At 31.5% G+C, this 27332-nt stretch overlaps 1 protein-coding gene across 1 annotated transcript in view; it reads left to right on the top strand.

The window, feature by feature from the left end:
- Positions 1-27332, top strand: part of bmp6 (bone morphogenetic protein 6) — a 52490-nt gene that overhangs the window by 19209 nt on the left and 5949 nt on the right. The window contains exon 2 of the mRNA XM_058060302.2: positions 4667-4859. Within this exon, the coding sequence (XP_057916285.2) occupies positions 4667-4859 (193 nt within the window). The remainder of the gene's footprint in view (positions 1-4666; positions 4860-27332) is intronic.

Here is a 27332-nt window from a genome sequence, read left to right as displayed (position 1 = left end):
CTCCGTTTTCTCTCCAGACAGACGTCATATTTCCTCCATCTGCTCTTGACATCCACTCCTCTTCTTTCCCTATCATTTGCTCCTCTTACCTGCGTTCTGTGTGTGTGTGTGTGAGATCTTCAGCGTCGGACGTGTAGCTGCAGCTTCCTCATACTTCATGGTTTTATTTCACACCTCATCTGGATTCAGTCAATAGACAGCTCTTTGACGGGAGCCAATCATGAGCTATGGAACAAAAACATTGGAAATTGCATGAGGTCATCAGTCCATATAACAGTAAGAACTCCATTCAAACTCATCACACAGCAACTTAACACTCAAAAGGTACCTAGGAAATATACATATGTACATTTCAGAAGCTCTTTTAACATTTACCCAAAATGCATAAGATGGATGAGCTCCACCAGAGGAGCCCGGTACACAGAGCCCGGAGGGAGGCTGATGTCATTGCAGCTCTCCAATGAATGCATTGCTCGGACGCTGTGCATTATGGGAAAACTCATTTCACACTTGGTAATGGTTTTTGAACATGCTGTTGCTATAACTGTTATATTTGTTCACTTCCTGCTTTCCTAATATGGTTTAAGTTTTTTGGGTTTTTTTTTTTAACTTTTAAATTTTTTTGTCACGTACCGTAGTATGAGGTGATATGACCATCCAATGACATAATGGGTACCATAGTAAGTGTCAATATAGTGATATGTATAGCACATCATGACTGGTTCAAGACTCTTCATCCTTGTATTTAGCAAACATCAACTGCTTGTATTGTTTCTTGAATTGGCTCATCGTTGTGCATTGTTAAGTATCGGTACAGTTGTATTGGTACATTTTTGTATATTTCTGAGGCATACTTTTGGCATGTGATTAATTTAGTTTTCTCAGCAAGACTGTTATTGTATAATGGCATAATGGAGTATAATCCAGTGGGTTGAAAAGCACATTGTGACTGAACTGACTCGCAAACGGCACAATATTTAAATATTTAGTAGTACTTCTGACGTAAAGGAGCGTTTAGCCGCAGGGTTCAACGTTTAAGAAAAAAGTGTAATTTACGGTAATTTAAATATAATTTTCTAACCACATTACTCTACATTTGAAACAGGCTGCCAATTCCAAACATGAGTTTATCATTCCATTTGTTCTCGTCACTCCAAGGGTTTTAAAATACCGTGACCTCATGTGGTCAAAGTGCCATCTCGCTCCTTATTAGTGCTTCCATTTTTTTTTTACCATGCGTCCCTAACGAGCGGTATTTCTTCACCATTTCTCTCCCGTTCTGCTTGGTTTGTCACCCGAGTTTATGCATGTTGGCAGTCGGCGTGCGCCAGGTCAGCGTCGTCTTGGCACGTTCCCGTTCCAGCCTGATTGGCTTTTTTTCACATCCATTCGGGCTGGAGGAACAAAATGTGTCATTGGTCCATTTTAGGCGGGTCCCCACGTCGTAAAGTGACCAGAATGTTTTTTAACGAGCCTGGCCGTGGCACAGAAATAGATTGGACTTGTTACTTCACGTTTGGCCTGTAAACGGGCCTTCAAAATAAAGTCTAATAAAATAAAATCTCTCTAATGACATGTGAAATATTGACTTAATAAGACCTGCTTTACACGTTTCTTACTCCCTGTTGAACATTACTGTATAACTGAATAAAGGGAGGGTGGAAGTGGTACTATTCTGATAAGAAATCAGTGCAGTAAGGTAACTTTTTGCTTTTTTTTTGGGGGGGGGGGGGGATTTTTGTTTTTATTAAGACTTAATTGTAGAAAAATGTCTCTATATTTTTTATTTTTATTTTAGAATAATATTAATACTAGTTTGTCATGTATTTTAAATCATTTATAATTTATACAATAAATGAATTTTTTAAATGTATTTTTTCCCGAAATATTTTTTTAATAAAATTATATTTTTCTCATATTAACATTTATTTCTTCCTGTATAATTTTGTTTTAAAGTAAAAATTTCTCTATATTTTTATTTTGGAATAATATTACTACTAGTTTTTCATGTATTTTAAATCATTTATAATTTATACAATAAATGAATTTTTAAAATGTATTTTTTGCCTGAAATATTTTTTATAAAATTATATTTTTCTCATATTAACATTTCTTTCTTCCTGTATAATTTTGTTTTAAAGTAAAAATGTCTCTATTTTTTATTTTTATTTTAGAATAATATTACTACTAGTTTTTCATGTATTTTAAATCATTTATAATTTATACAATAAATTAATATTTACAATTTTTAAATTAATTTTTTCCCTGAAATATTTTTTTAATCAGGTAACTTTTTGCTTATTTTTTTGGGGGGGGGGGGGATTTTTGTTTTTATTAAGACTTAATTGTAGTAAAATGTCTCTATATTTTTTATTTTTATTTTGTAATAATATTACTACTAGGTTTTCATGTATTTTAAATCATTTATAATTTATACAATAAATGAATTTTTTGCCTGAAATATTTTTTATAAAATTATATTTTTCTCATATTAACATTTCTTTCTTCCTGTATAATTTTGTTTTAAAGTAAAAATTCTCTATTTCTTATTTTTATTTTAGAATAATATTACTACTAGTTTTTAATGTATTTTAAATCATTTATAATGTATACAATAAATTAATATTTACAATTTTTAAATTAATTTTTTCCCTGAAATATTTTTTTAATAAAATTATATTTTTCTCATATTAACATTTTTTTCTTCCTGTATAATTTTGTTTTAAAGTAAAAAATTATATATTTTTACATTTTTATTTTAGAATGATATTACTACTAGTTTTTCATGTATTTTAAATCATTTATGATTTATACAATAAATGAATTTTTAAAATGTGCTTTTTTCCTGATATATTTTTTTCCATAAAATTATATTTTTCTCATATTAAAATGTTTTTTCTTCCTGCATAATTGTGTTTTAAAGTATTTTTTCCCCAAAATATTACAATTTTTTAAACTAAAATTATATATTTCTCATATTAACAATTTTTTTCTTCTTGTATAATTTTGTTTTAAAATATTTTTTCCCCAAAATATGACCATGACTAATTTTTTTGCGCTTATTATAACTTGACTCTCATAAAATCTCTCATTATAATACATGTATCTAATGAATTAATTGCATTAATTCTCATGAATGTTAAATTACAATATTACATTTATATTACAAATTACATTGGTTTGGTAAGTGTTGCCTTCAGCGGAGATACAAGGTGGTAATTATTAACGACTTGTAGTGTTTGCGTTGTCTGATAGCAAACACAAGGCATTGTGTTCCGCCCATGCTGGAATTGGAGCGTGCGTGCGGTGTGGCATCTGCAGCGCAAGCACATTTTGGGTTCTCTTTATTTCCACACACAAACCCTAAAAAGGTCCTTAATGATACACTGGGCTCCTTCCTTTTTGGAGCCCAATCGTATTTACATGTCCAAACAATTGTGTGGCTAAGTGGCGTCTTCCACGCACCGTTTGACGCGTAGGTAACAATTAGATGCCGGCGCTACATCGGACGCATAAATCCATCTCGGGTTGCCAGTCGGTCTGCACTTCCAGTCTGCGGTTGGTGAAAGTGCGGCATGTTGAAAATGTATGTGTGTGTGATTTGTTGTATTTGTGAGTCCGATCTATTAAGTTGCACATTTTTGTAAGATTTAGCACGTTTTTGAGGTTGTGCTATTTGTGCCTCCTTGGTTGTATTGGACCATCAAAGTGTCTGCAGCCTCTTTGCTTTGGGAGGGGCGGTGTGGGGGGGAATGGTAATGGTTTAATTTCATTTGAACATGCATCAGATTACAATTGAATGCATCACATAATCAGTTCACAGTTCCACATGTCCAAAAGGAGTAGGAAGAAGCAAAGCTTATTAAATCCTACCCCTCCATCTGGTACTTTTACAATCAGTAATTGTTACATTTGTTCACTTCCTGCTTTCCTAATATAGTTTTTTTTAATTTAATTAAATTAAATTAAATTTTACTTTAAAACAAAATTATACAGGAAGACAAAAATCTTACATGAGAAAAATATAATTTTATTAAAAAATATTTCAGGAAAAAAATACATTAAAAAATCATTTATTGTATGAATTATAAATGATTTAAAATACATGAAAAACTAGTAGTAATATTATCGTAAAATAAAAAATATATAAAACAATTTTTTTTAAAACAAAATTATATAGGAAGAAAAAAACTTAATACGAGAAAAATATAATTTTATTAAATAAATATTTCAGGAAAAAAAATACATTAAATAAATTAATTTATTGTATGAATTATAAATGATTTAAAATACATGAAAATTAGTAATATTATCCTAAAATAAAAATAAAAAATATATAAAAAATTTTACTTTAAAACAAAATTATATAGGAAGAAAAAACTTTTAATACAAGAAAAATATAATTTTATTAAAAAAATATTTTTAATATATTTTTTAATTAAATTAAATTCTTTTTAATTTTTTTTTCTTTTAACATTTAGGAAGATTGACAAGTTTAAATGTCTCCAGGCCTTTGTATAATATATTACATAGCTGATGCTGACATGGGTATTTTTTAAATTTTTTGTTTCTTCTGTACATACTACAGTATAAAAAAACAAAAGTTTTTCCCGTAATGTTCCTACCTGGGCTAACAAAGTTCCGTCTGTGTGTCCCCGTCCCACAGTGGAGCATGACCGGCAGCTCTCTGCAGAGCGGCGCCACCACAAGGAGTTTAAGTTCAACCTGTCGCAGATCCCCGAAGGCGAGGCCGTGACGGCGGCCGAGTTCCGCCTGTACAAAGAGTGCGTGGGCCGAGCCTTCCGCAACGACACCTTCCTCCTCAGAGTCTACCAAGTGGTCAAGGAGCACTCGGACAGGTAGGCCACTGTGTCCTGTGGAAGGGGAGAAGGTTTTTGCAGCGGGCTGAGTCAACACGGACGAGGTTTACAATGTCCAATGAAGCAAAAACACGACTCCCACAGAAATAGCAGCGCTTCAAAATCCTCCTGTCCAGGCAGCTAATACATGACTAACATTTACATTGCATCCTAAATCCTACGTAAACATCAGGGGGATCTTGGGGAGCGCCACTGCTGACAGGAGATATGCTCCAATGCATTGATTTCTTATCGGAATATTACCACTTCCACACTACCCATTTACTTGTTTGATTCTAACTGTAATATTTTGGCACATTAAGAACAAATGTTTACTTTTCTTCACAAAATATTAGGATGGAATTTTCATATTTTAGGTCAGATATTGGATTTTTGCATTGATTTCTTATCGGAATATTACCACTTCCACATTGCCCATTTACTTACAAAATATTGTAATATTTTGGCACATTAAGAACAAATGTTTACTTTTCTTCACAAAATATTAGGATGGAATTTTCATATTTTAGGTCAGATATTGGATTTTTGCATTGATTTCTTATTGGAATATTACCACTTCCACACTACCCATTTGCTTGTTTGATTCTAACTGTAATATTTTGGCACATTAAGAACAAATGTTTACTTTTCTTCACAAAATATTAGGATGGAATTTTAATATTTTAGGTCAGATATTGGATTTTTGCATTGATTTCTTATTGGAATATTACCACTTCCACACTACCCATTTGCTTGTTTGATTGTAACTAATATTTTAGCCCATTAAGAACAAATGTTTACTTTTCTTCACAAAATATTAGGATTGAATTCTAATATTTTAGGGATGTCAGATATTGGCCGAAAACCGATATTGTTATTTATATATATATATCATTTATTATTTTTATTATATAATATTATATATATATATGTGGAACATGACATATCTCCCATATCTCATCATCGAGGAAACTTGTGATACCAATATTGCATTAAAAAAATTTTTTTTTAATTTTTTAAATTTAATTATTGGCCCAATATCAGCATAATAACAAATTTATTATATTTATACATTTATTTACATATATATAATATATATATATATTATATATATAATTATATTATATATGTATTAAATATATATATTCCTCTAATAATAATTTTGCTCATAATAGTAAGATTTTATCATAAAATTGTGTTTTTTAATAGGATTATAACTATTCTTAAAATATTAAATTTGTAGATGTAAAAATATACTTGTAATTAGTACCAAAAATTAATTTACTTAAACTATTATGACTTAACTCATGCATTTTTTTCCTCTGAATATTATAACTTTTTTCTTTTAATATGAATACTTTTCTGAAACTTTTACAACTTTAATATAGTTACTATAACATAACTTTTACATAACTTTTATATTTTACATAGCATATAAAATGTTTTTTCTACAAACTAAATGAATATTTAAATTAAATTAAACTGTTCTATATTTTTTTCTCAATATTAGGTCAATATTTTGGCCTTTTTATCCAACATATAGGCTAAAATCCCCTTTGTTTCTTGTAATATGCCACCTTTCTTCTTGTCATACTGAAGTCCCTGGTTTGCAGACCTACCGTATAGCCGGCGTCCTTACTTGTTTAAACAGTTTGGGTGCGGTCCCAACCGTTCTCAGGCTCAAAGTGATCCAGTGTGGATTGAAAGGTTCCAAGAAGTCCATCTAAAGATGCTGCCAAAGTATATTTGTCCATTCTGTCTAAAGGCTTGTAGACTATCAGGAGCTACTTATTTTCTGCATTCCTTTATCCCTACAATGGCTGCTTTGTACCTTCCAGCCTACACGTAAAGCCTTTTATTTTCACACATACATGGCAGATTAAAGGGCCCGGAGAGCTCCGTATTATTTTAGGAACTTCTCTTCTTTAACCATGCCTGCTTGGAACCGTAAAAAGGAGCACAAGGGGCCACACTGCAGGAGAAAAAGTACAATTAAAGAAACATTTTGTGCCAGAAAATGCACTTTGAGCCAGGAGGTAACCCCCCCCCCCCCAAAAAAAAAAAAAAAAAAAAAAAAACGCCCCCCAGGTGTCTGTCCACAAGACGTCCAGAACGCAGCTCGGGGTGTGGCGGGCTAACGGGTAGAAGCACCCTAATTAATGAGCAATAAAGACCAAGCGCTGCCCCACGACCGCAGGGACATTCTCCGAACACCTGGATGATTGCGAGGCTTTGATGTGCGGCCGACGCCGTGTTATTACGACTCTAATGGGACGGTGGGAGGACGGGGCCCTCTTATCACTCATCCTCTCGCCAGCGCTGCTGTCTTCTCATTAAGCGCTCGTCACTCACTTCATTCTTCTGCTCGGCGGGACGCAGTCCTCCATCATTTGGACTAACTGGTCCGACGCCGGTCACCTCTGACCTCACAAATGGGCCAAAAAGTCCCCCAGACGCACTCTGTGACTGTTGGAGGTGCAATTCCTTATATAATCCAATACGTAATACCTAATACAAATCAATAACATAATCAATACAATAATATAGTTATCATATGTGCTGGGTTACATTTCACAAGGAAACGAACTTCTTAATTGGAAAAAAAGTATGTTGTATAGGAAGGCACTGTACATGTGGACACTATGTATAGTTAGGCATTTATGCATATATGTATGTACATATGTATGCGTATATGTTATGTATGTATGTATGTATGTATGTATGTGTGTATGTATATGTATACATGTGTGTGTGTATGTATGTGTATACATATGTGTGTGTGTGTGTGTATACATATGTGTGTGTGTGTATACGTGTGTGTGTATACGTGTGTGTGTGTATACATATGTGTGTGTGTGTATACGTGTGTGTGTATACATGTGTGTGTGTATACGTGTGTGTGTACATATGTGTGTGTGTATACATGTGTGTGTGTATACGTGTGTGTGTACATATGTGTGTGTGTGTGTACATATGTGTGTGTGTGTGTGTGTGTGTACATATGTGTGTGTGTGTATGTATGTATGTATGTATGTATGTATGTATGTATGTATGTATGTATGTATGTATGTATGTATGTATGTATGTATGTATGTATGTATGTATGTATGTATGTATGTATGTATGTATGTATGTATGTATGTATGTATGTATGTATGTATGTATGTATGTATGTATGTATGTATGTATGTATGTATGTATGTATGTATGTATGTATGTATGTATGTATGTATGTATGTATGTATGTATGTATGTATGTATGTATGTATGTATGTATGTATGTATGTATGTATGTATGTATGTATGTATGTATGTATGTATGTATGTATGTATGTATGTATGTATGTATGTATGTATGTATGTATGTATGTATGTATGTATGTATGTATGTATGTATGTATGTATGTATGTATGTATGTATGTATGTATGTATGTATGTATGTATGTATGTATGTATGTATGTATGTATGTATGTATGTATGTATGTATGTATGTATGTATGTATGTATGTATGTATGTATGTATGTATGTATGTATGTATGTATGTATGTATGTATGTATGTATGTATGTATGTATGTATGTATGTATGTATGTATGTATGTATGTATGTATGTATGTATGTATGTATGTATGTATGTATGTATGTATGTATGTATGTATGTATGTATGTATGTATGTATGTATGTATGTATGTATGTATGTATGTATGTATGTATGTATGTATGTATGTATGTATGTATGTATGTATGTATGTATGTATGTATGTATGTATGTATGTATGTATGTATGTATGTATGTATGTATGTATGTATGTATGTATGTATGTATGTATGTATGTATGTATGTATGTATGTATGTATGTATGTATGTATGTATGTATGTATGTATGTATGTATGTATGTATGTATGTATGTATGTATGTATGTATGTATGTATGTATGTATGTATGTATGTATGTATGTATGTATGTATGTATGTATGTATGTATGTATGTATGTATGTATGTATGTATGTATGTATGTATGTATGTATGTATGTATGTATGTATGTATGTATGTATGTATGTATGTATGTATGTATGTATGTATGTATGTATGTATGTATGTATGTATGTATGTATGTATGTATGTATGTATGTATGTATGTATGTATGTATGTATGTATGTATGTATGTATGTATGTATGTATGTATGTATGTATGTATGTATGTATGTATGTATGTATGTATGTATGTATGTATGTATGTATGTATGTATGTATGTATGTATGTATGTATGTATGTATGTATGTATGTATGTATGTATGTATGTATGTATGTATGTATGTATGTATGTATGTATGTATGTATGTATGTATGTATGTATGTATGTATGTATGTATGTATGTATGTATGTATGTATGTATGTATGTATGTATGTATGTATGTATGTATGTATGTATGTATGTATGTATGTATGTATGTATGTATGTATGTATGTATGTATGTATGTATGTATGTATGTATGTATGTATGTATGTATGTATGTATGTATGTATGTATGTATGTATGTATGTATGTATGTATGTATGTATGTATGTATGTATGTATGTATGTATGTATGTATGTATGTATGTATGTATGTATGTATGTATGTATGTATGTATGTATGTATGTATGTATGTATGTATGTATGTATGTATGTATGTATGTATGTATGTATGTATGTATGTATGTATGTATGTATGTATGTATGTATGTATGTATGTATGTATGTATGTATGTATGTATGTATGTATGTATGTATGTATGTATGTATGTATGTATGTATGTATGTATGTATGTATGTATGTATGTATGTATGTATGTATGTATGTATGTATGTATGTATGTATGTATGTATGTATGTATGTATGTATGTATGTATGTATGTATGTATGTATGTATGTATGTATGTATGTATGTATGTATGTATGTATGTATGTATGTATGTATGTATGTATGTATGTATGTATGTATGTGCGTATGTATGTATGTGCGTATGTATGTATGTGCGTATGTATGTATGTGCGTATGTATGTGCGTATGTATGTGCGTATGTATGTGCGTATGTATGTGCGTATGTATGTGCGTATGTATGTGCGTATGTATGTGCGTATGTATGTGCGTATGTATGTGCGTATGTATGTGCGTGCGTGCGTGCGTGCGTGCGTGCGTACGTGCGTGCGTGCGTACGTGCGTACGTGCGTACGTGCGTACGTGCGTACGTGCATACATGTAAATGTGTGTGTGTATACGTATGTGTGTGTATACGCACGTGTGTATGTATGTATGTATGTATGTGTATACGTATGTGTGTGTGTATGTAGTATGTATGTGCATACGTATGTATGTATGTGCATACGTATGTATGTATGTGCATACGTATGTATGTATGTGCATACGTATGTATGTATGTGCATACGTATGTATGTATGTGCATACGTATGTATGTATGTGCATACGTATGTATGTATGTGCATACGTATGTATGTATGTGCATACGTATGTATGTATGTGCATACGTACGTATGTATGTGCATACGTACGTATGTATGTGCATACGTACGTATGTATGTGCATACGTACGTATGTATGTGCATACGTATGTATGTATGTGCATACGTACGTATGTATGTGCATACGTACGTATGTATGTATGTGCATACGTACGTATGTATGTATGTATGTGCATACGTACGTATGTGCATACGTATGTATGTGCATACGTACGTATGTGCATACGTATGTATGTGCATACGTATGTATGTATGTGCATACGTACGTATGTATGTGCATACGTACGTATGTATGTGCATACGTACGTATGTATGTATGTGCATACGTACGTATGTATGTATGTATGTGCATACGTATGTATGTGCATACGTATGTATGTGCATACGTATGTATGTGCATACGTATGTATGTGCATACGTATGTATGTATGTATGTGTATACGTATGTATGTATGTATGTGTATACGTATGTATGTATGTATGTGTATACGTATGTATGTATGTGCATACGTACGTATGTATGTATGTGTATACGTATGTATGTATGTGCATACGTACGTATGTATGTATGTGTATACGTATGTATGTATGTGCATACGTACGTATGTATGTATGTGCATACGTACGTATGTATGTATGTGCATACGTACGTATGTATGTATGTGCATACGTACGTATGTATGTATGTGCATACGTACGTATGTATGTATGTATGTGCATACGTATGTATGTATGTATGTGCATACGTATGTATGTATGTATGTGCATACGTATGTATGTATGTATGTGCATACGTATGTATGTATGTATGTGCATACGTATGTATGTATGTATGTGCATACGTATGTATGTATGTATGTGCATACGTATGTATGTATGTATGTGCATACGTATGTATGTATGTATGTGCATACGTATGTATGTATGTATGTGCATACGTATGTATGTATGTATGTGCATACGTATGTATGTATGTATGTGCATACGTATGTATGTATGTATGTGCATACGTATGTATGTATGTATGTGCATACGTATGTATGTATGTATGTGCATACGTATGTATGTATGTATGTGCATACGTATGTATGTATGTATGTGCATACGTATGTATGTATGTATGTGCATACGTATGTATGTATGTATGTGCATACGTATGTATGTATGTATGTGCATACGTATGTATGTATGTATGTGCATACGTATGTATGTATGTATGTGCATACGTATGTATGTATGTATGTGCATACGTATGTATGTATGTATGTGCATACGTATGTATGTATGTATGTGCATACGTATGTATGTATGTATGTGCATACGTATGTATGTATGTATGTGTATACGTATGTATGTATGTGTGTACGTATGTATGTATGTGTGTACGTATCTATGTATGTGTGTACGTATCTATGTATGTGTGTACGTATCTATGTATGTGTATACATATGTATGTATGTGTATACATATGTATGTATGTGTATACATATGTATGTATGTATGTGTATACATATGTATGTATGTATGTGTATACATATGTATGTATGTATGTATGTATGTATGTATGTATGTATGTATGTATGTGTATACATATGTATGTATGTGTATACGTATGTATGTATGTGTATACGTATGTATGTATGTGTATACGTATGTATGTATGTGTATACGTATGTATGTATGTATGTGTATACATATGTATGTATGTATGTGTATACATATGTATGTATGTATGTGTATACATATGTATGTATGTATGTGTATACATATGTATGTATGTATGTGTATACATATGTATGTATGTATGTGTATACATATGTATGTATGTATGTGTATACATATGTATGTATGTATGTGTATACATATGTATGTATGTGTATACATATGTATGTATGTGTATACATATGTATGTATGTGTATACATATGTATGTATGTGTATACATATGTATGTATGTGTATACATATGTATGTATGTGTATACATATGTATGTATGTATGTATGTATGTATACATATGTATGTATGTATGTATGTATGTATGTATGTGTATACGTATGTATGTATGTATGTATGTATGTGTATACGTATGTATGTATGTATGTATGTATGTATGTATGTGTATACATATGTATGTATGTATGTGTATACATATGTATGTATGTGTATACATATGTATGTATGTGTATACATATGTATGTATGTATGTATGTATGTGTATACATATGTATGTATGTATGTATGTATGTATGTGTATACATATGTATGTATGTATGTATGTATGTGTATACATATGTATGTATGTATGTGTATACGTATGTATGTATGTATGTGTATACGTATGTATGTATGTATGTGTATACGTATGTATGTATGTATGTGTATACGTATGTATGTATGTATGTGTATACGTATGTATGTATGTATGTATGTATGTATGTATGTATGTGTATACGTATGTATGTATGTGTATACGTATGTATGTATGTGTATACGTATGTATGTATGTGTATACGTATGTATGTATGTGTATACGTATGTATGTGTATGTATACGTATGTATGTGTATGTATACGTATGTATGTGTATGTATACGTATGTATGTATGTGCATACGTATGTATGTATGTGCATACGTATGTATGTATGTGCATACGTATGTATGTATGTGCATACGTATGTATGTATGTGCATACGTATGTATGTATGTGTATACGTATGTATGTATGTGCATACGTATGTGTATACGTATGTATGTATGTGCATACGTATGTGTATACGTATGTATGTATGTGCATACGTATGTGTATACGTATGTATGTATGTGCATACGTATGTGTATACGTATGTATGTATGTGCATACGTAGTATGTGTATACGTATGTATGTATGTGCATACGTAGTATGTGTATACGTATGTATGTATGTGCATACGTATGTGTATACGTATGTATGTATGTGCATACGTATGTGTATACGTATGTATGTATGTGCATACGTATGTGTATACGTATGTATGTATGTGCATACGTAGTATGTGTATACATATGTATGTATGTATGTATGTGTGTGTATACATATGTATGTATGTATGTATGTGTGTGTATACATATGTATGTATGTATGTATGTGTGTGTATACATATGTATGTATGTATGTATGTGTATACGTACGTATGTGTGTATGTGTATACGTACGTATGTGTGTATGTGTATACGTACGTATGTGTGTATGTGTATACGTACGTATGTGTGTATGTGTATACGTACGTATGTGTGTATGTGTATACGTACGTATGTGTGTATGTGTATACGTACGTATGTGTGTATGTGTATACGTACGTATGTGTGTATGTGTATACGTACGTATGTGTGTATGTGTATACGTACGTACGTATGTATGTATGTGTATACGTACGTATGTATGTATGTGTATACGTACGTACGTATGTATGTGTATACGTACGTACGTATGTATGTATGTATGTGTGTATGTATGTAAGGCATTTTTTTGACGTGATGTATAGTAAGGCTATAGTAAGACATTTTTTCATTTTTTGGACGTGATGTATAGTAAGGCTATAGTAAGGCATTTTTTTTCATGTTTTGGACATGAAGTATAGTAAGGCTATAGTAAGGCATTTTTTTTAGACATGATGTATAGTAAGGCTATAGTAAGGCATTTTTAATTTATTGGACATGAAGTATAGTAAGGCTATAGTAAGGCTTTTTTTTTCATTTTGTGGACATGATGTAAGTCTATAGTAAGGCATTTTTTTGGACGTGATGTATTGTAAGGCTATAGTAAGGCATTTTTCATTTTTTGGACATGAGTAAGGCTATAGTAAGGCATTTTTTTCATTTTTTGGACATGAAGTATAGTAAGGCTATAGTAAGGCATTTTTTTCATTTTTTGGACATGAAGTATAGTAAGGCTATAGTAAGGCATTTTTTTCATTTTTTGGACATGAAGTATAGTAAGGCTATAGTAAGGCATTTTTTTTAGACATGATGTATAGTAAGGCTATAGTAAGGCATTTTTTTGGACGTGATGTATAGTAGGGCTATAGTAAGGCATTTTTCATTTTTTGGACATGAGTAAGGCTATAGTAAGGCATTTTTTTGGACATGATGTATAGTAAGGCTATAGTAAGGCATTTTTTTTTCATTTTTTAGACATGATGTATAGTAAGGCTATAGTAAGACATTTTTTTTCATTTTTTGGACGTGATGTATAGTAAGGCTATAGTAAGGCATTTTTTTGGACGTGATGTATAGTAAGGCTATAGTAAGGCATTTTTTTTTAGACATGATGTATAGTAAGGCTATAGTAAGGCATTTTTCATTTTCTGGACATGAAGTATAGTAAGGCTATAGTAAGGCATTTTTTTCATTTTTTGGACATGAAGTATAGTAAGGCTATAGTAAGGCATTTTTTTAGACATGATGTATAGTAAGGCTATAGTAAGACATTTTTTTTCATTTTTTGGACGTGATGTATAGTAAGGCTATAGTAAGACATTTTTTTTCATTTTTTGGACGTGATGTATAGTAAGGCTATAGTAAGGCATTTTTTCTGGACATGATGTATAGTAAGGCTATAGTAAGGCATTTTTTTCATTTTTTGGACATGAAGTATAGTAAGGCTATAGTAAGGCATTTTTTTCATTTTTTGGACATGAAGTATAGTAAGGCTATAGTAAGGCATTTTTTTGGACGTGATGTATAGTAAGACTATAGTAAGGCATTTTTCATTTTCTGGACATGAAGTATAGTAAGGCTATAGTAAGACATTTTTTTTCATTTTCTGGACATGATGTATAGTAAGGCTATAGTAAGGCATTTTTTTAGACATGATGTATAGTAAGGCTATAGTAAGGCATTTTTTTGGACATGAAGTATAGAAAGGCTATAGTAAGGCATTTTTTTGGACATGATGTATAGTAAGGCTATAGTAAGGCATTTTTCATTTTTTGGACATGATGTATAGTAAGACATTTTTTTTCATTTTCTGGACATGATGTATAGTAAGGCTATAGTAAGGCATTTTTTTTTCATTTTTTAGACATGATGTATAGTAAGGCTATAGTAAGACATTTTTTTTCATTTTTTGGACGTGATGTATAGTAAGGCTATAGTAAGGCATTTTTTTGGACGTGATGTATAGTAAGGCTATAGTAAGGCATTTTTTTTTAGACATGATGTATAGTAAGGCTATAGTAAGGCATTTTTCATTTTCTGGACATGAAGTATAGTAAGGCTATAGTAAGGCATTTTTTTCATTTTTTGGACATGAAGTATAGTAAGGCTATAGTAAGGCATTTTTTTGGACATGAAGTATAGTAAGGCTATAGTAAGGCATTTTTCATTTTCTGGACATGATGTATAGTAAGGCTATCGTAAGGCATTTTTTTTTTAGACATGATGTATAGTAAGGCTATAGTAAGGCATTTTTTTGGACATGAAGTATAGTAAGGCTATAGTAAGGCATTTTTCATTTTTTGGACATGAAGTATAGTAAGGCTATAGTAAGGCATTTTTTTGGACATGATGTATAGTAAGGCTATAGTAAGGCATTTTTCATTTTTTGGACATGAAGTATAGTAAGGCTATAGTAAGGCATTTTTTTGGACATGATGTATAGTAAGGCTATAGTAAGGCATTTTTCATTTTTTGGACATGAAGTATAGTAAGGCTATAGTAAGGCATTTTTTTGGACATGATGTATAGTAAGGCTATAGTAAGGCATTTTTCATTTTTTGGACATGATGTATAGTAAGACATTTTTTTTCATTTTCTGGACATGATGTATAGTAAGGCTATAGTAAGGCATTTTTTTGGACGTGATGTATAGTAAGGCATTTTTTGGACATGAAGTATAGTAAGGCTATAGTAAGGCATTTTTTTGGACATGATGTATAGTAAGGCTATAGTAAGGCATTTTTCATTTTTTGGACATGATGTATAGTAAGACATTTTTTTTCATTTTCTGGACATGATGTATAGTAAGGCTATAGTAAGGCATTTTTTTGGACGTGATGTATAGTAAGGCATTTTTTGGACATGAAGTATAGTAAGGCTATAGTAAGGCATTTTTTTGGACATGATGTATAGTAAGGCTATAGTAAGGCATTTTTCATTTTTTGGACATGATGTATAGTAAGGCTATAGTAAGGCATTTTTCATTTTTTGGACATGATGTATAGTAAGGCTATAGTAAGGCATTTTTCATTTTTTGGACATGAAGTATAGTAAGGCTATAGTAAGGCATTTTTCATTTTCTGGACATGATGTATAGTAAGGCTATAGTAAGGCATTTTTTTTTAGACATGAAGTATAGTAAGGCTATAGTAAGGCATTTTTCATTTTCTGGACATGATGTATAGTAAGGCTATAGTAAGGCATTTTTTTCATTTTTTGGACATGATGTATAGTAAGGCTATAGTAAGGCATTTTTTTGGACATGATGTATAGTAAGGCTATAGTAAGGCATTTTTTTCATTTTTTGGACATGATGTATAGTAAGGCTATAGTAAGGCATTTTTTGGACGTGATGTATAGTAAGACTATAGTAAGGCATTTTTTTGGACGTGATGTATAGTAAGGCTATAGTAAGGCATTTTTTTGGACATGATGTATAGTAAGGCTATAGTAAGGCATTTTTCATTTTTTGGACATGAAGTATAGTAAGGCTATAGTAAGGCATTTTTTTCATTTTTTGGACATGATGTATAGTAAGGCTATAGTAAGGCATTTTTTTGGACGTGATGTATAGTAAGGCATTTTTTGGACATGAAGTATAGTAAGGCTATAGTAAGGCATTTTTTTGGACGTGATGTATAGTAAGACTATAGTAAGGCATTTTTTTGGACGTGATGTATAGTAAGGCATTTTTCATTTTTTGGACATGAAGTATAGTAAGGCTATAGTAAGGCATTTTTTTGGACATGATGTATAGTAAGGCTATAGTAAGGCATTTTTCATTTTCTGGACATGAAGTATAGTAAGGCTATAGTAAGGCATTTTTTTCATTTTTTGGACATGATGTATAGTAAGGCTATAGTAAGGCATTTTTTTGGACGTGATGTATAGTAAGGCATTTTTTGGACATGAAGTATAGTAAGGCTATAGTAAGGCATTTTTTTGGACATGATGTATAGTAAGGCTATAGTAAGGCATTTTTCATTTTTTGGACATGATGTATAGTAAGGCTATAGTAAGGCATTTTTCATTTTTTGGACATGAAGTATAGTAAGGCTATAGTAAGGCATTTTTCATTTTTTGGACATGAAGTATAGTAAGGCTATAGTAAGGCATTTTTCATTTTCTGGACATGATGTATAGTAAGGCTATCGTAAGGCATTTTTTTTTAGACATGATGTATAGTAAGGCTATAGTAAGGCATTTTTTTCATTTTTTGGACATGAAGTATAGTAAGGCTATAGTAAGGCATTTTTTCTGGACATGATGTATAGTAAGGCTATAGTAAGGCATTTATTTCATTTTTTGGACATGAAGTATAGTAAGGCTATAGTAAGGCATTTTTCATTTTTTGGACGTGATGTATAGTAAGACTATAGTAAGGCATTTTTTTGGACGTGATGTATAGTAAGGCTATAGTAAGGCATTTTTTTGGACATGATGTATAGTAAGGCTATAGTAAGGCATTTTTCATTTTTTGGACATGATGTATAGTAAGGCTATAGTAAGGCATTTTTCATTTTTTGGACATGAAGTATAGTAAGGCTATAGTAAGGCATTTTTTTCATTTTTTGGACATGATGTATAGTAAGGCTATAGTAAGGCATTTTTTTGGACGTGATGTATAGTAAGGCATTTTTTGGACATGAAGTATAGTAAGGCTATAGTAAGGCATTTTTTTGGACGTGATGTATAGTAAGACTATAGTAAGGCATTTTTTTGGACGTGATGTATAGTAAGGCATTTTTCATTTTTTGGACATGAAGTATAGTAAGGCTATAGTAAGGCATTTTTTTGGACATGATGTATAGTAAGGCTATAGTAAGGCATTTTTTTCATTTTTTGGACATGAAGTATAGTAAGGCTATAGTAAGGCATTTTTTTCATTTTTTGGACATGAAGTATAGTAAGGCTATAGTAAGGCATTTTTTCTGGACATGATGTATAGTAAGGCTATAGTAAGGCATTTATTTCATTTTTTGGACATGAAGTATAGTAAGGCTATAGTAAGGCATTTTTTTTAGACATGATGTATAGTAAGGCTATAGTAAGCCATTTTTTTGGACGTGATGTATAGTAGGGCTATAGTAAGGCATTTTTCATTTTTTGGACATGAGTAAGGCTATAGTAAGGCATTTTTTTTGGACATGATGTATAGTAAGGCATTTTTTTTTCATTTTTTAGACATGATGTATAGTAAGGCTATAGTAAGGCATTTTTTTGGACATGATGTATAGTAAGGCTATAGTAAGGCATTTTTTTCATTTTTTGGACATGATGTATAGTAAGGCTATAGTAAGGCATTTTTTGGACGTGATGTATAGTAAGACTATAGTAAGGCATTTTTTTGGACGTGATGTATAGTAAGGCATTTTTTGGACATGAAGTATAGTAAGGCTATAGTAAGGCATTTTTTTCATTTTTTGGACATGATGTATAGTAAGGCTATAGTAAGGCATTTTTTTGGACGTGATGTATAGTAAGGCATTTTTTGGACATGAAGTATAGTAAGGCTATAGTAAGGCATTTTTTTGGACGTGATGTATAGTAAGACTATAGTAAGGCATTTTTCATTTTTTGGACATGAAGTATAGTAAGGCTATAGTAAGGCATTTTTTTGGACATGATGTATAGTAAGACTATAGTAAGGCATTTTTTTGGACGTGATGTATAGTAAGGCATTTTTTGGACATGAAGTATAGTAAGGCTATAGTAAGGCATTTTTCATTTTTTGGACATGATGTATAGTAAGGCTATAGTAAGGCATTTTTTTGGACGTGATGTATAGTAAGGCATTTTTCATTTTTTGGACATGATGTATAGTAAGGCTATAGTAAGGCATTTTTCATTTTTTGGACATGATGTATAGTAAGGCTATAGTAAGGCATTTTTCATTTTTTGGACATGATGTATAGTAAGGCTATAGTAAGGCATTTTTCATTTTCTGGACATGATGTATAGTAAGGCTATCGTAAGGAATTTTTTTCATTTTTTGGACATGAAGTATAGTAAGGCTATAGTAAGCCATTTTTTGGACGTGATGTATAGTAAGGCTATAGTAAAGCATGTTTCATTTTTTGGACATGAAGTATAGTAAGGCTATAGTAAGGCATTTTTTGGACGTGATGTATAGTAAGGCTATAGTAAGGCATTTTTTTGGACATGAAGTATAGTAAGGCTATAGTAAGGCATTTTTTTGGACATGAAGTATAGTAAGGCTATAGTAAGGCATTTTTTTCATTTTTTGGACATGATGTATAGTAAGGCTATAGTAAGTCATTTTTTTGGACGTGATGTATAGTAAGGCATTTTTCATTTTTTGGACATGAAGTATAGTAAGGCTATAGTAAGGCATTTTTTTGGACATGATGTATAGTAAGGCTATAGTAAGGTATTTTTCATTTTTTGGACATGATGTATAGTAAGACATTTTTTTTCATTTTCTGGACATGATGTATAGTAAGGCTATAGTAAGGCATTTTTTGGACGTGATGTATAGTAAGACTATAGTAAGGCATTTTTTTGGACGTGATATATAGTAAGGCTATAGTAAGGCATTTTTTTCATTTTTTGGACATGATGTATAGTAAGGCTATAGTAAGGCATTTTTTTGGACGTGATGTATAGTAAGGCATTTTTTGGACATGAAGTATAGTAAGGCTATAGTAAGGCATTTTTTTGGACGTGATGTATAGTAAGACTATAGTAAGGCATTTTTTTGGACGTGATGTATAGTAAGGCATTTTTCATTTTTTGGACATGAAGTATAGTAAGGCTATAGTAAGGCATTTTTTTGGACATGATGTATAGTAAGGCTATAGTAAGGCATTTTTTGGACATGATGCATAGTAAGACTATAGTAAGGCATTTTTTTGGACGTGATGTATAGTAAGGCATTTTTTGGACATGAAGTATAGTAAGGCTATAGTAAGGCATTTTTCATTTTTTGGACATGATGTATAGTAAGGCTATAGTAAGGCATTTTTCATTTTTTGGACATGATGTATAGTAAGGCTATAGTAAGGCATTTTTCATTTTCTGGACATGATGTATAGTAAGGCTATCGTAAGGAATTTTTTTCATTTTTTGGACATGAAGTATAGTAAGGCTATAGTAAGCCATTTTTTTGGACGTGATGTATAGTAAGGCTATAGTAAGGCATTTTTTTTCATGTTTTGGACATGAAGTATAGTAAGACAATTTTTTTTCATTTTGTGGACATGATGTATAGTAAGGCTATAGTAAGGCATTTTTCATTTTCTGGACATGAAGTATAGTAAGGCTATAGTAAGGCATTTTTTTCTTTTTTTGGACATGATGTATAGTAAGGCTATAGTAAGGCATTTTTTTAGACATGATGTATAGTAAGGCTATAGTAAGGCATTTTTCATTTTTTGGACATGATGTATAGTAAGGCTATAGTAAGGCATTTTTTGGACATGAAGTATAGTAAGGCTATAGTAAGGCATTTTTTGGACATGAAGTATAGTAAGGCTATAGTAAGGCATTTTTCATTTTTTGGACATGATGTATAGTAAGGCTATAGTAAGGCATTTTTTTGGACGTGATGTATAGTAAGGCATTTTTCATTTTTTGGACATGATGTATAGTAAGGCTATAGTAAGGCATTTTTCATTTTTTGGACATGATGTATAGTAAGGCTATAGTAAGGCATTTTTCATTTTCTGGACATGATGTATAGTAAGGCTATCGTAAGGAATTTTTTTCATTTTTTGGACATGAAGTATAGTAAGGCTATAGTAAGCCATTTTTTTGGACGTGATGTATAGTAAGGCTATAGTAAAGCATGTTTCATTTTTTGGACATGAAGTATAGTAAGGCTATAGTAAGGCATTTTTTGGACGTGATGTATAGTAAGGCTATAGTAAGGCATTTTTTTTCATGTTTTGGACATGAAGTATAGTAAGACAATTTTTTTTCATTTTGTGGACATGATGTATAGTAAGGCTATAGTAAGGCATTTTTTTCATTTTTTGGACATGAAGTATAGTAAGGCTATAGTAAGCCATTTTTTTGGACGTGATGTATAGTAAGGCTATAGTAAGGCATTTTTTTTCATGTTTTGGACATGAAGTATAGTAAGACAATTTTTTTTCATTTTGTGGACATGATGTATAGTAAGGCTATAATAAGGCATTTTTCATTTTCTGGACATGAAGTATAGTAAGGCTATTGTAAGGCATTTTTTTCATTTTTTGGACATGATGTATAGTAAGGCTATAGTAAGGCATTTTTTTAGACATGATGTATAGTAAGGCTATAGTAAGGCATTTTTTTAGACATGATGTATAGTAAGGCTATAGTAAGGCATTTTTCATTTTTTGGACATGAAGTATAGTAAGGCTATAGTAAGCCATTTTTTTGGACGTGATGTATAGTAAGACTATAGTAAGGCATTTTTTTGGACGTGATGTATAGTAAGGCATTTTTCATTTTTTGGACATGAAGTATAGTAAGGCTATAGTAAGGCATTTTTTTGGACATGATGTATAGTAAGGCTATAGTAAGGCATTTTTTTCATTTTTTGGACATGATGTATAGTAAGGCTATAGTAAGGCATTTTTTTCATTTTTTGGACATGATGCATAGTAAGACTATAGTAAGGCATTTTTTTGGACGTGATGTATAGTAAGGCATTTTTTGGACATGAAGTATAGTAAGGCTATAGTAAGGCATTTTTCATTTTTTGGACATGATGTATAGTAAGGCTATAGTAAGGCATTTTTTTGGACGTGATGTATAGTAAGGCATTTTTCATTTTTTGGACATGAAGTATAGTAAGGCTATAGTAAGGCATTTTTTTGGACATGATGTATAGTAAGGCTATAGTAAGGCATTTTTTTCATTTTTTGGACATGATGTATAGTAAGGCTATAGTAAGGCATTTTTTTGGACGTGATGTATAGTAAGGCTATAGTAAGGCATTTTTTGGACATGAAGTATAGTAAGGCTATAGTAAGGCATTTTTTTGGACATGATGTATAGTAAGGCTATAGTAAGGCATTTTTCATTTTTTGGACATGATGTATAGTAAGGCTATAGTAAGGCATTTTTTGGACGTGATGTATAGTAAGACTATAGTAAGGCATTTTTTTGGACGTGATGTATAGTAAGGCATTTTTTGGACATGAAGTATAGTAAGGCTATAGTAAGGCATTTTTTTCATTTTTTGGACATGATGTATAGTAAGGCTATAGTAAGGCATTTTTTTGGACGTGATGTATAGTAAGGCATTTTTTGGACATGAAGTATAGTAAGGCTATAGTAAGGCATTTTTTTGGACGTGATGTATAGTAAGACTATAGTAAGGCATTTTTTTGGACGTGATGTATAGTAAGGCATTTTTCATTTTTTGGACATGAAGTATAGTAAGGCTATAGTAAGGCATTTTTTTGGACATGATGTATAGTAAGGCTATAGTAAGGCATTTTTTTGGACGTGATGTATAGTAAGGCATTTTTTGGACATGAAGTATAGTAAGGCTATAGTAAGGCATTTTTTTGGACATGATGTATAGTAAGGCCTATAGCCTTACTATAAGGCATTTTTCATTTTTTGGACATGATGTATAGTAAGGCTATAGTAAGGCATTTTTCATTTTTTGGACATGAAGTATAGTAAGGCTATAGTAAGCCATTTTTTTGGACGTGATGTATAGTAAGGCATTTTTCATTTTTTGGACATGATGCATAGTAAGACTATAGTAAGGCATTTTTTTGGACGTGATGTATAGTAAGGCATTTTTTGGACATGAAGTATAGTAAGGCTATAGTAAGGCATTTTTCATTTTTTGGACATGATGTATAGTAAGGCATTTTTCATTTTTTGGACATGATGTATAGTAAGGCTATAGTAAGGCATTTTTCATTTTTTGGACATGATGTATAGTAAGGCTATAGTAAGGCATTTTTCATTTTTTGGACATGATGTATAGTAAGGCTATAGTAAGGTATTTTTCATTTTTTGGACATGATGTATAGTAAGACATTTTTTTTCATTTTCTGGACATGATGTATAGTAAGGCTATAGTAAGGCATTTTTTGGACGTGATGTATAGTAAGACTATAGTAAGGCATTTTTTTGGACGTGATGTATAGTAAGGCATTTTTTGGACATGAAGTATAGTAAGGCTATAGTAAGGCATTTTTCATTTTTTGGACATGATGTATAGTAAGGCTATAGTAAGGCATTTTTCATTTTTTGGACATGATGTATAGTAAGGCTATAGTAAGGCATTTTTCATTTTCTGGACATGATGTATAGTAAGGCTATCGTAAGGAATTTTTTTCATTTTTTGGACATGAAGTATAGTAAGGCTATAGTAAGCCATTTTTTTGGACGTGATGTATAGTAAGGCTATAGTAAAGCATGTTTCATTTTTTGGACATGAAGTATAGTAAGGCTATAGTAAGGCATTTTTTTGGACGTGATGTATAGTAAGGCATTTTTCATTTTTTGGACATGAAGTATAGTAAGGCTATAGTAAGGCATTTTTTTGGACATGATGTATAGTAAGGCTATAGTAAGGCATTTTTTGGACATGATGCATAGTAAGACTATAGTAAGGCATTTTTTTGGACGTGATGTATAGTAAGGCATTTTTTGGACATGAAGTATAGTAAGGCTATAGTAAGGCATTTTTCATTTTTTGGACATGATGTATAGTAAGGCTATAGTAAGGCATTTTTCATTTTCTGGACATGATGTATAGTAAGGCTATAGTAAGGCATTTTTTTGGACATGAAGTATAGTAAGGCTATAGTAAGGCATTTTTTTGGACGTGATGTATAGTAAGACTATAGTAAGGCATTTTTTTGGACGTGATGTATAGTAAGGCATTTTTCATTTTTTGGACATGAAGTATAGTAAGGCTATAGTAAGGCATTTTTTTGGACATGATGTATAGTAAGGCTATAGTAAGGCATTTTTTGGACATGATGCATAGTAAGACTATAGTAAGGCATTTTTTTGGACGTGATGTATAGTAAGGCATTTTTTGGACATGAAGTATAGTAAGGCTATAGTAAGGCATTTTTCATTTTTTGGACATGATGTATAGTAAGGCTATAGTAAGGCATTTTTCATTTTTTGGACATGATGTATAGTAAGGCTATAGTAAGGCATTTTTCATTTTCTGGACATGATGTATAGTAAGGCTATCGTAAGGAATTTTTTTCATTTTTTGGACATGAAGTATAGTAAGGCTATAGTAAGCCATTTTTTTGGACGTGATGTATAGTAAGGCTATAGTAAGGCATTTTTTTTCATGTTTTGGACATGAAGTATAGTAAGACAATTTTTTTTCATTTTGTGGACATGATGTATAGTAAGGCTATAGTAAGGCATTTTTCATTTTTTGGACATGAAGTATAGTAAGGCTATAGTAAGGCATTTTTTTCATTTTTTGGACATGATGTATAGTAAGGCTATAGTAAGGCATTTTTTTGGACGTGATGTATAGTAAGGCATTTTTTGGACATGAAGTATAGTAAGGCTATAGTAAGGCATTTTTTTGGACGTGATGTATAGTAAGACTATAGTAAGGCATTTTTTTGGACGTGATGTATAGTAAGGCATTTTTCATTTTTTGGACATGAAGTATAGTAAGGCTATAGTAAGGCATTTTTCATTTTTTGGACATGATGTATAGTAAGGCTATAGTAAGGCATTTTTCATTTTCTGGACATGATGTATAGTAAGGCTATAGTAAGGCATTTTTTTGGACATGAAGTATAGTAAGGCTATAGTAAGGCATTTTTTTGGACGTGATGTATAGTAAGACTATAGTAAGGCATTTTTTTGGACGTGATGTATAGTAAGGCATTTTTCATTTTTTGGACATGAAGTATAGTAAGGCTATAGTAAGGCATTTTTTGGACATGATGCATAGTAAGACTATAGTAAGGCATTTTTTTGGACGTGATGTATAGTAAGGCATTTTTTGGACATGAAGTATAGTAAGGCTATAGTAAGGCATTTTTCATTTTTTGGACATGATGTATAGTAAGGCTATAGTAAGGCATTTTTCATTTTTTGGACATGATGTATAGTAAGGCTATAGTAAGGCATTTTTCATTTTCTGGACATGATGTATAGTAAGGCTATCGTAAGGAATTTTTTTCATTTTTTGGACATGAAGTATAGTAAGGCTATAGTAAGCCATTTTTTTGGACGTGATGTATAGTAAGGCTATAGTAAGGCATTTTTTTTCATGTTTTGGACATGAAGTATAGTAAGACAATTTTTTTTCATTTTGTGGACATGATGTATAGTAAGGCTATAGTAAGGCATTTTTCATTTTCTGGACATGAAGTATAGTAAGGCTATAGTAAGGCATTTTTTTCATTTTTTGGACATGATGTATAGTAAGGCTATAGTAAGGCATTTTTTTAGACATGATGTATAGTAAGGCTATAGTAAGGCATTTTTCATTTTTTGGACATGATGTATAGTAAGGCTATAGTAAGGCATTTTTTGGACATGAAGTATAGTAAGGCTATAGTAAGGCATTTTTGGACATGAAGTATAGTAAGGCTATAGTAAGGCATTTTTCATTTTTTGGACATGATGTATAGTAAGGCTATAGTAAGGCATTTTTCATTTTCTGGACATGATGTATAGTAAGGCTATCGTAAGGAATTTTTTTCATTTTTTGGACATGAAGTATAGTAAGGCTATAGTAAGCCATTTTTTTGGACGTGATGTATAGTAAGGCTATAGTAAAGCATGTTTCATTTTTTGGACATGAAGTATAGTAAGGCTATAGTAAGGCATTTTTTGGACGTGATGTATAGTAAGGCTATAGTAAGGCATTTTTTTTCATGTTTTGGACATGAAGTATAGTAAGACAATTTTTTTTCATTTTGTGGACATGATGTATAGTAAGGCTATAGTAAGGCATTTTTTTCATTTTTTGGACATGAAGTATAGTAAGGCTATAGTAAGCCATTTTTTTGGACGTGATGTATAGTAAGGCTATAGTAAGGCATTTTTTTTCATGTTTTGGACATGAAGTATAGTAAGACAATTTTTTTTCATTTTGTGGACATGATGTATAGTAAGGCTATAGTAAGGCATTTTTTTCATTTTTTGGACATGAAGTATAGTAAGGCTATAGTAAGCCATTTTTTTGGACGTGATGTATAGTAAGGCTATAGTAAGGCATTTTTTTTCATGTTTTGGACATGAAGTATAGTAAGACAATTTTTTTTCATTTTGTGGACATGATGTATAGTAAGGCTATAGTAAGGCATTTTTCATTTTTTGGACATGAAGTATAGTAAGGCTATAGTAAGCCATTTTTTTGGACGTGATGTATAGTAAGACTATAGTAAGGCATTTTTTTGGACGTGATGTATAGTAAGGCATTTTTCATTTTTTGGACATGAAGTATAGTAAGGCTATAGTAAGGCATTTTTTTGGACATGATGTATAGTAAGGCTATAGTAAGGCATTTTTTTCATTTTTTGGACATGATGTATCGTAAGGCTATAGTAAGGCATTTTTTTGGACATGATGTATAGTAAGGCTATAGTAAGGCATTTTTTTCATTTTTTGGACATGATGTATAGTAAGGCTATAGTAAGGCATTTTTTTCATTTTTTGGACATGATGCATAGTAAGACTATAGTAAGGCATTTTTTTGGACGTGATGTATAGTAAGGCATTTTTTGGACATGAAGTATAGTAAGGCTATAGTAAGGCATTTTTCATTTTTTGG

This window comes from Doryrhamphus excisus, linkage group LG7, assembly GCF_037039965.1.
Source record: "Doryrhamphus excisus strain RoL-2023G ecotype Guam linkage group LG7, RoL_Dexc_Guam_v1.1, whole genome shotgun sequence".
NCBI lineage: Eukaryota > Metazoa > Chordata > Actinopteri > Syngnathiformes > Syngnathidae > Doryrhamphus > Doryrhamphus excisus.
This window is presented reverse-complemented; position numbering and strand designations above follow the sequence as displayed.